An 11,233-nucleotide genomic window follows, 5' to 3' on the forward strand; every position below is an offset into this window, starting at 1 on the left:
AGTGAAGAAGAAAGAGGGAAGATAATATCAAGAGGACTGACAGGGTAAGGCAGACAGGCAAAAATGGAGGGGCGGGGGGGGGGGGGGGGGGGTTAGGGAGCGACAGAAGAGAGACACAACTGAACACTCACTGTCAGCCTGCAAGGAAAGGCCCCACACAGGGAATCTATTGTCCCAGAGCACAGAACGCATGTCATATCACACACAGTCCCCCAGGCTCTGTGCAACACACATTGTGCTATGACAAAAATGCAACCCCCCCCCCCCCCCCCCCCATCCCCATCCCTCCCAGTAGTCCAACCAAAACGCCTTGATTGCTAAATCAGTCTCAGACACATCTGTGTAGCCGCTCAGTCCCCCATTGTCAAAGTTCTGCACACGCGCACATATCTCTGTCACACACACACAAATCTCTCCCTTCCCTCTCCTGTCCCTCATCTTTCCCCCCCCCCCCCAGTCTTTTCCTCTCCTCTCACATTCCTCCCTGACGGCTCGGAGGCTGCCGTTTGACACAGGAGACACGTGGGAGTCGTAGGAAGAAACAGCAAAAGCTCCTCTTACCGAGAGGGGTGGGGACGACGAGTGTAACGTAGTACACGAGACAGATCAGACACTCAAACCGCAGAATGCGGAGAACGGGATGAAGAGGAGCAGAAAGAAAGGACAGTCCAGTGTTTCCCACAGATTAGAAAACTATATGTGGCGGGGGGGGGGGGGGGGGGGGGGGGGGTCGAAATAATTCACAAAATCAACAACAACAAACAAATAATTTCTGCATATGCAGGTAGCGACGCTGCATACAGGGTGCTAAATAACTATTTAACTGGTCGGCTCCATGACGCCGGGTAAGTAGCTAGCTCTTGAAACTTCTCACCAAAAGAACGAAGGGGAACCTTCGATTAAGACATGTCCGTCGGTACCTAGCGAAAAGTAGCCTCAACTTTCCTAGACCTTTAGCTACGGCACTAATGCTGAAGGCTCGCTGATGTAGCTGTCGGTCTCACTAGAACGGCGTATGCATTGTTGCTAACGTGTGCTGACGTAGTGACTGTGTGTGTATGTGAGAAAGACGCGTGCGTGAAAGAGACGGAGGGAGAGCAGGGAAAGGAAATGCAGCTGAACGAATACGCTGCGTGTTTTTACCTAAATAGCGATAAAAAAAATGTTTTACGTAACGCAATGTGTGGCGGCCGGTGTTGATTCTGTGGCGCACCGCCACAAATTAGTCTATGTGTGGGAAACACTGCAGTCCCATGAAAGAGAAGCCAGGCATGGCCGAACCAATTCGCAAATGCGTCCGTCTAGAACTTCTCTGTTTATTTATGATGATTTACAAAGAGCATTTTAACGGGGTTCACACCAAAAGGCCTCTCTTGGAAAGGATTGGATAGATGCAATCAATCAGAGCAACAACACATCTTGCCTGTTTACGAAAAAATGCCTCAACGTCGCTTCTCTGTATAGCATCGTATCAAACCCTTCCCATATTCGATAAACAGTTGTGATTGGCCCAGCAGTTTTAAAGACGGGTGGAAATCAGTTTGAATGGGAGGGTGGCCAGACTCATCGGCCAGAGCAAGTAAAACCATGAACTAGCAGACTTGTCTGGTTACCAGGCTACAGAAAGAGCATAGAGGATACTGATCAGAAGAGGAGCCGTGTGAATGGAACAGCAGTCTGGAGATGCAGACACGAGGAAGGAGTCGAGGGAGAGATGTTCACCCTAACTACAGAAGAGGGAGTGTGGAAGTGGGTCAGACACGGAAGGGACAGAGATGGGACCTCTCCCTGGAGCTGATCAGCAGCACCGGAGTAGTCCGTCACACACCTCGACACTGTAGTTACACATTTACACACATCCAGACCAAATGAGCGCATGCACACACACACACACACCTCCAGTGGAATCCAATAAGTCCTGCAAAGCTAAACGTGTTGGTTGTGTATCTATGTGTATCTGACCTGTTTGTGTGTGTGTGTGGGTGAGTCGAGAGAGACTGGAAGTGGAGGGCGTTTCAGGATACTGCAGCTCTCTGTTCTCACAGGAATCACTTCTGATATTATCCTACGGTATGGAGTGCCCCTGCGCAAACCACTTCCTAGAGCCTGTGACCTCGAGCTGTTATCCAGCCCTCCTCCCTGCTCTGCAGGTCTGGGATGGCCAGAAAAGTACTTTACATTAACTTATGAATGAAGTATTTTTATTTTCTCTATAGTATGTGCATATAATATATGGTGTGTGTGTGCCAAGCACCACGGAAAGGGAGGCTCAGGAAAGGGTCTGGGGTAGAGAGGGGACAAAGGAAACGGACACGGCATCAACCTGGTGAAACGTTCATGAGTCAAAAAAGGAAAAAGAGCTTCCCTCTCCACCACCACGACTGCCAGCACTCAGTCAGCATGTCTGTGCTTTCAGAACGGGAAAAACGAAAAATCGGTCTATATGGTGCCACTTGTGTTTGTGTCTTGTGACCCAAAACAAAGTCTGTGCTGTTACACTGCAGATTGGCCTTTGAACAGCGCCAGACAGTTACCAACACACAGTATGCTAGTAGGCACAGTACAATCTGTGTCTGTCATACCTCGCCTGGTGGTTTCACTGGCGAAACAATGACATAGTCGTAAGCCAAGCCCTTACTGGCATGTCCAATTTAAAGAGCTACATCCCTTAAAACGTTTTTGCGAGAACAGGGACAGTGTTTGTGTGTGCACGCGCGCTTGTATGCGTGTTGTGAGTTGAACTAACAAACCCTTGACCAGATGATCCAGTGTGTGAACAGACAGTCCCCAGAGAGGGTGAGTGACACAAAGCCAACATTGAGTGCTCCGATAAAACTGAAGAGTCTTGAGAGAGGAGTTAAGCACCTCTCTGATGAGCCTGTGTGTGAGAGTGTGCCCGCGCGCGCACATTCTTGCATGGTTAGTCTGCCGAATGGAAGTTGTCTGTGCCATTTTCTGCTGTGAATGAAACCTTCAACTTCATCTTCCATCACCCCTTAGACCACTCAGGTGTGTGTTCTCCACAACATAACAGTGTATGAGTCAAATGAACACTACACGCTGGTGTCAGTAAGATGTTTGGCTCCTGTCTCCTGAGCCTGTTCCTCCCCATTCTCTCCACGACCCAAAAGAGGCTGCGGTAATGGAAACGTTCTTTTTATTGAGTTGCTGCGATAAAACCACAGCACTTTATTGCCCCTATTATGACACAGCAGACTACTAGCTAGTCATAAGACTGCAGAGATAGGGGGGGAGGAGAGACAAGGGAAGAAAGACACTAAGAAAGCTACATGCCGTGCAGCTATACAAGTCTATACTATACAAGTCTATAGAATGTGTATTGTATTTGTGCATCATTCAATTATTTAGGAGCTGTGACAATATCAGTAATAGTAAGTATGCATCAGATGTACTAACTGTATCAAAATACTGTGACAGATAGATTGCTGGGAATGTGATGCTTAGCCTGTGGCAGAGTTAGTCAACACAGTCCATTTGTGAATAAGGACAGTATTAGTTAAGTAAATTCCCCATTTAAGCTGGCAGATCAACATTGAATACAATGTATTCATTTAAAATATGTTCCATTTCTACTAAAATTCCTCTAACAAAAGCTGTAACTGACAGTCAATCTAAAGAGTGCTAAAATAGGCAAACATGTACTTGAATGTGTACCGAAGCAACGTGACACACTGGGGAAACGCTCTGAATGTCTCCTCAAGAGTTCTGAAATTCCACCCTTATCGTTTGTGTGTAGGGGTGGTGGTCGCGGCGATTCATGATCTGAATGTGGACTGTGCCGCATAGAAAAATACTTGTGGTCAGGCAGCATCAAAGGGATGTTTTCTGCCTCAAAGCTGGTGATTATCTCATAGCATTGCTTCAGTACAGATCTACAGCTTCATCTCACTTTGTGTTGCCAAACATCACATGGGGCAGGGTGGGCAATCCGGGCCTGTTCACTGTGTTTAGAAGGCTATCCCTTTGTATCATTGGGTTTCAATATTAGGTTGTTTTCAGTTGGTTATTCCATCAAAAAACATTTACCCCAGCCCTTCCACATTGAGTAACTGCTACCTAATGTTGGCCAAAATCCAATGAAAAGACCACAAACTGAAATATTCATCCTCCAGCAAGATTCCAAATCTGTCAAGCCTTGTTGGTGCTTGTACAAACACACACACACACACACATTACAGCCAATACATTCCAGCTCTATACATGACAACACACACACCATCACCAGAACCCACATGGGGACAGAGCCTATTGCCAACGCCCCAACCTGCATTTGTAAGTTAGTGAGTCAGATAGAGGAGGGAGAGGAGGAGGGAGGGAGGGATGGTGAAGGGATACACTGAGGTAAAAGCAGCACTCAGCATACAGCCGGCAGCTAACAGTCACTAAACAATAGGATCACAGGCAGAGGAGCTGTTCCGAGAAAGACCTCACTTAAGTGTCAGAGGCCTGAGTGAGTGAGTAAGTGACTGAGACAGAGAGAGAGAGAGAGAGAGAGACAGAGAGACAGAGAGAGAGAGACAGAGAGAGAGAGACAGAGAGAGAGCTTGAGGCTCTGTGTCTAAGATTTGAGCTATAGGATGGATGGAGAGACTGCTAAATGATCAGTACTGCGTCTCCAGAGAGGGGTGGACGAGTCTACTCTCTTACAGCAGCATACAGAGACCCAGAGAAACACCACTAGCTGCTGGACTCCCCTGACATCCCCTCCAACTCACAAACATCTGAAGAAAAACTGTGATAGATGGATGGAGGAGAAAGAGGAGGCAGAGACAGGAGGTGTTCAGTACAACTGTCAGAATCTGAAAGGCTTGGGTTTTATATAACCAGAGAGTGAGGGGAACGGAATAAGAGAAGGGGAAGGAGAAAAAGGGGGGAGAGAGAGACACACACAGAGAGAGAGAGAGACACAGAGATAATGATATAGTGCCAGGAAGCTCTCTCCAGGACTACAGCAGCAGGCAAAGTGCGGGGAAACAATTACAGGATCGGAGAGAAGGAGGCATGGCATGGAAACGATGAGAGAAGGAAAGAGAGAGAGGAGACCACCACTGCACAGCAACAGCATTGGTGAAGAATCTTCCGGTAGGTGACTCCACCACGACCAGGCCTTAGAGCGAGGAACAGGGCATGAGCTGAGAGGAACAGGCCATGAGCTGAGAGGAACAGGCCGTGAGCTGAGAAGAACAGGCCATGAGCTGAGAGGAACAGGGCATGAGCTGAGAGGAACAGGGCATGAGCTGGGAGGAACAGGCCGTGAGCTGAGAGGAACAGGGCATGAGCTGAGAGGAACAGGGCATGAGCTGAGAGGAACAGGGCATGAGCTGAAAGGAACAGGCCGTGAGCTGAGAGGAACAGGGCGTGAAGGCCGAAATATGCTTCTGCGTCTCCGTTTACGGATAAGCAAGGCGCACGGATACGGTCGGATAGACTGCGTTTATGGTTCTCCGTAGGCTGTGGGTGCTGAAAACAATTAATCGCCAGAAGAGTTGGTGGCGCAACGGTTTTTTGTTTAGACGTTACAAAAAGGGCGTTCCCATGTGTCAGTTTTTCGAAAAACGCATAAGCATATATCGGCCTTAAGCTGAGAGGAACAGGGCATTAGCTGAGAGAGGTTAACAGCCCAGGGACAAACTCTGTGACACAGGATGTAACAGTGAATGATCCACTTGGCACATGGGTAAGTTAACTTCCACTCAATAGCCATCAGAAAGGGTTTAAGTTCAAACGGTAACATCTGGAAGGTGAGCAAAGGGTCAGAGGTTGACTTCGGTCAGATTGATGAAGACCAGCCCAGTAAGAACACGCACGCAAAAAACACACGTGTAAACACTTTCAAGTACACACACAAAATAGCTGCACAAATTCAAAAATGTTATCTGCCATTCAATCATGGCCAAATAACTTACACTTGCCCACACTTACACTTGTTATTTGCCCATGATTGAACAAATACCATGTTCACCTTTCCCCTATGGCTTTGAAAGAATAAGACAAGAATGGAGAGAGGGACTAGAAAACTAACTGACTGCACAATAAGCTGCTGTGTTGAGTCATGTCACAGTGCAAAATGTCAGAGCGTCGCTCCCACCTCCAGACATTCCTAGCCTGAAGATGGAGTGAGGGAAAGACAAAGGCGTGGATGATCAAGTCAAGGATGTGAGATCCACATCCAAAGACAACAGACATGTAACACAGCACACACAAACGGTGAGTGGGGGAGTGAGACGGCCTTGTCAAAGTTTCTGATTTGCGAGCTCCAAAAAAAAGATTGGGACAGCGGCCACGTGAAACACATGTTTGCCATAAGATTCATTTCAGCAAAAGCCTGAAGAAAGCCAGAGTGAATGAGTATGTGTTTATATGTGAGAAAAGGTGTGTGTGCAAGAGGCCGAAAGCTCCTAGTCATCAAGAGGTCTAAATAACTTAGTGATAATGCTCCTATCGAGACTGACCTTGTGTTTCCCAAGAGTACGTAAGTGTAACTGGAAGTGCACACAGATCTGTGATTTACCAGTTAACAATTAGGGCACTTTTTACTGATGTACATATGTGACTTGTGCAACTAGCTGTCAAAATACTGATGCTCTGCACCAGAAACAGAATGATATGGAACCAGCATTGGAGCTATTAACTATTGCTTAAGCACTATATATGTGTAACAAAAGGTTAAGAACTCATCTGGTGGTGAAAAACTGACTAATATGAATTAGTGAATCACTCAATTTGAGAAATATCATGTCAATTGGCAATTATATTATGAGGATAACCCTTGAAGGCTTACAACTTAATTGCTTTTAACAGGCACACGGCTAGAAAATCAGCATTTGTTCAAAGATCAGACGTCTCAAGAAAGTGTTGAGCTCTTGAAGTTGAGGTCAGCTAAGGTAAATAACCTTTCTTCCGGTGAGTCAGAAGATTCGGGGATTGATGGTTGAAGCCCTTTCAGGCCCATCAACGTCATCTCTGAGAAAACATTTTTGCCATAATGACGAGACTATGGCCTGGAGGTCATTTAGGAACCAGTGCAAAAAAGATGCAAAACAGTGTGCATAGTAGTAAATATATGCCCAATGGTGCTGAACTTGGTAGCTTGATCCTCTTACTGCTTTCCCCTCTATGTTACCAAATAATGTTCATGCTCACCATGTTTCTTTTTAAGGTGCCCATTTGGCAGTCAGACCATGAAAAGAGATGAAATCAATGTGTGTGTGTGTGCACTTGTCTACTTTATCACATGCAGACACTGCAGAATTAAGATGCTCTAAAGGTTTGGCACCTCTCACTTAGCTGAGGCAAGGACTTTCCAAGAATAGTCAGAAGAGGAAAAACGGATTTAAAAATTAAATAATAATAATGTCTTGATCATTCAAATCCAATTGAGATACTAAAGCTATTCATGTTCCTACAGTCCGTCGCATGACAACAGTGGAGGGTCTATAGTTCTATCAGAAGGCTGTGTGCAAACAGCAGCAGTGTTAAGTGAAAACTCACATTAATAAAGTATTATTTATAAACCTATATATGACTAAGACTCAAATCTGTACATGTTGATTAAAATGTTGAATGAGGCCCAACTATGTGCTACTGTCTCATCAGATTTGCCCAGGAAAGACAAGCATTGTATCTGAGGGCATTATTGATATTTCTGAAGTCCTCAAAGGACTGGTATACACTGAATAATTACTCCCACCAGCTTAGCCTATAGCCTGCCATCCCCACATGATTCTGGGTGTTAATATACTGATCCTACCCTACAGTAGGCATGGGAATCGCATGTGAAAAATCACACCCACGTTTTTGCTTTTTTTTTTATAAGAGGTGATCCATTTGAACACTCAAGATGAGAAGACTTCTTTGTGGTAAAGCGCAAAACAAAGAGATAAACAGCTCTTTCAAGGCAAACGTTTGCAAGTAACTCTGGCTCATATATCCACCTGGAGACATTCCTTCATCTGCCTGAGGTCGATGTGGTTTACTTGACTTTGGCCCATCTTTACAGTCCATTCACAAGCATTGGATAGCTAACATGCCTTTCTTGCGCTGTGAAGACGTACATTTTTCTCATGCCATTCCCCAACACGTTAACATCTGTCCAGTACCGCACCGCACAGTAGATGTGTTAGTCATGTCCATGTCACGCAACTCCATGGAAGCAGTATTCACTCTCCTCCTACATACTGTACAGCCATAATGCACTAGTGGACACATACCTGCAGGTCACTTTTCAAATAGCCATTCTTCTCACACATACTCACTATATACCTGTAAGCTACTCACTCATCCAATACACCCTGACACACACCCACACACACTTCTAGAAAATGATGACTGGCCTTACAGTGACACAGCTCCATAATTGTGAAACATTCTATTTAAAATATAATTCTTTCATGCTGAATATTAACAATAACAGAACATGCAATATTTGTTGCAAATAAGACATTTCTGTAGTCAGTAGTCGGCCTCTCCCAATACGCAGACATGCCCGCACACTTACGGGGATTGTAAATTATGTCCACCAAAAACGTCAGCGACCAACTCAGCATTCCAGCACAAGACAAGGAGCAAGGTGTTCAAAGCTTGTTCTATCATTAAATGCTAGTGTTAACACAACTGTTTTCGTATGTGTCTTAACTCACCATTTCTTTGTGCATTCCACCATGAGTTCTTGATAGGAAGCCACGAATTGGAATTTGGACGCATGCTTCCCCACACGTTGTAATCTTTTCCAAACCGAGGCCATGTTTCTTTAGGAGCGGATAGTTTTTTATGTAAAGCTACCTATGCCGTCCTGGATTTATGCTTTCTTTGGCTGAGTCCCCACTTAACGTTGATATTCAAATATATCCACACGGATTCAGACTGCTTACAAACACTGTTAACATTTCACCAATAGATTACAAAAGGCAGTTCGTAGCAGTTCCACACGGTTTGGCATGCCTTTAAAAACATCCCGACAAAACCAGAAGAAGGTTCATGGAATTTTAGCCGCGGTGGCTGTCAGAATGACAGCGTGCATGGTTGAGAAAGTCAGGGAAAACGACTCCACCTTAATCCCGTCTTCTATTGCGTTATAAACCAAAACACCTAAGAAAGATATAAAATAGTTTAGTAACAAAGCTGCTAAGAGGGTTACAACTGTGAGAACACGTTATTCCATAATCCACAAACATTCAACACAATTCCATAACAGGATGCTTTAAATGTCACTATGAAAAATGTCTACCCCACAAAGAACATGTTACAAGATGTAGTCAATCAGCTTCACTAACCGTATCCAGACCATTTAAATTACAAATGCTAGTTTTATGTTTCAACAGGAGAAAGACAAGGGGAGACTTAACTATATTGCTATCTTGCGAACCCAGATTGGCACAGGCTGCGTGCCAGTCCAATTAACTAGCTAGCGGGTTAGCTAACGTTAAAACCTTGCAGGGACTAGTATCCCATTGAAAGTATCAAGATTTACAGTGAGTTAGTGCTAGCAAATTTCGCTGGCATATTGGTGTGACTATTATATGGTTGTAATAATTCTTTAAATATCCGTTAAAACGCAACAGAATATGCAGAATGCAGACTTGCTGCAAACCTATCCGTCTCGAGCCAACGTTACTATGGTTGGTTCAATGTTACCACGCACGACGTCAATTACTATTCTGATCTAGTTTACGTTAACTCTGCACGTAGGTTCCAAGAATTGAACGTAAATATAACATGTCAACATGATTTCCTCCTTACCAACTAAAACGAGACTCGCTAAGGTTCTACTACAACCACGCACCCCGGCTGTTCCAATTTTGCCGCTTAGTTCTAGCCAGCGGTGCTGATACTTTCTAGCTCAGTCGCTAGCTGTCTTGCTAGCTAAATGTTTCCACACTGGTCAGAATGACACGTTGAATGAAAGAGATACTCACCATTAAAAACACATTAAACTTTCGTTTAAAAAGCGTGCTGTTGTTGATGCGATGGCTAGTCACTGGATAGGTAGTTAAGTTAGACAGCGAGCTGTCCGGTTCCTTCCATTCCCATTTTGGCTAGACTGGCTAGCTAGCAAATGATCACCTCAGCAATGCAAGCCCTACTAGTAGCCATTCGGCAAGAGCTAGCAAATGCTAGTTAGCCAGCTAAATTCGAGCAAGCTATCAAAACATTGAAGCAACGGAAATAGTTTCTCGCTGGCAAACAGTTTTTCGGCGCTATGTGAGGAATCTAACGAAATAAGATTAAGCTCGAATATCAACGATATATTTCCTTGGGACAAAAAGTACTGGCTTATTACAGTCTTTCGAATTCCGACAAGGTACGTACGTACTCTCCACCCTCATTTACCCCTCCATCATTTATCCCTACACTGGTGACTAGCTTCTGTTACGCCTGGAAGAAACGCCTTTGGGAATCTACCATTGGTCAAATCCATGTGTAATACCTGGAATGCTTACAAGCTTTTTGTAAAGCTCTCTTTTGCAAGTCTGGATAAAAGCGTCTGCTAAATGACTAAATGTAAACCTATACATCAGTCAAAATCTGTCCATCAAATTAATCAATATACGCCCAGAGACAGTAGGCTACTAGAGCTACAAATGTATTGATGCCTCATTCATTAAGGCATAAAATATAATCGGTATGGTGTGGAAGTTCAATGTAGTGGACGTGCAGTGTTTAAGTCAAAGCTGAAAAACACTGCCACTCCTGCGATTGTTAATAATATAAAGATAAACAAACATATGAATTTAATGATCACCAGATTAAATATGCTGCAAAACAGAACCCAGTGCATCACATCAGCATTAGTATATTCTCTTGAGTCTGAATCTTGTTCTGCCAAACAGAGGTTCCACTTCACATGTTAAAGGGGACATACAAACTCTGAAATCGCATGTCTGCCTCATGGCCCAAGGCTTACACCACACCACAGGGTTTAGATGTAATAAGCTTGGAAGTGCAGAGAGAGACAGACAAGAAGGCAGCCACGGTGAGAGAAAAAAACTAAAAAGGGAGGCAAGAACATTTAGACAGTTTGTTTTATTATTGTCTCACTTCTCTTTATTATCAATAATAAATAAATATATGAATGAATGAATAAATCAGTCAGATGATGGTGTCAGGCTGGGTGTCATCCTGCCCCCACCTCTCATATGCTAAAATCTGGAGTTGCTGGATGGGGTCTCAACTTGATGGCTCTCACACCCCATTCAAGATTTGGTCTGATTGG

General features: G+C 44.5%; 1 protein-coding gene across 1 annotated transcript in view; it reads right to left on the reverse strand.

The window, feature by feature from the left end:
* ehbp1 (EH domain binding protein 1) overlaps nt 1-10,377 on the reverse strand; it is an 81,372-nt gene extending 70,995 nt beyond the window's left edge. Inside the window, exons 1-2 of the mRNA XM_047029374.1 lie at nt 9,936-10,377; nt 8,661-9,108 (exon numbers count right to left, since the gene is read on the reverse strand). Of these exons, the coding sequence (XP_046885330.1) occupies nt 8,661-8,764 (104 nt within the window). The 5' untranslated portion in view covers nt 8,765-9,108; nt 9,936-10,377. The remainder of the gene's footprint in view (nt 1-8,660; nt 9,109-9,935) is intronic.
* Between the last annotated feature and the right edge of the window lie 856 nt (nt 10,378-11,233).

Source organism: Hypomesus transpacificus, chromosome 11, assembly GCF_021917145.1.
Source record: "Hypomesus transpacificus isolate Combined female chromosome 11, fHypTra1, whole genome shotgun sequence".
In the NCBI taxonomy this organism is placed as follows: Eukaryota; Metazoa; Chordata; class Actinopteri; order Osmeriformes; family Osmeridae; genus Hypomesus; species Hypomesus transpacificus.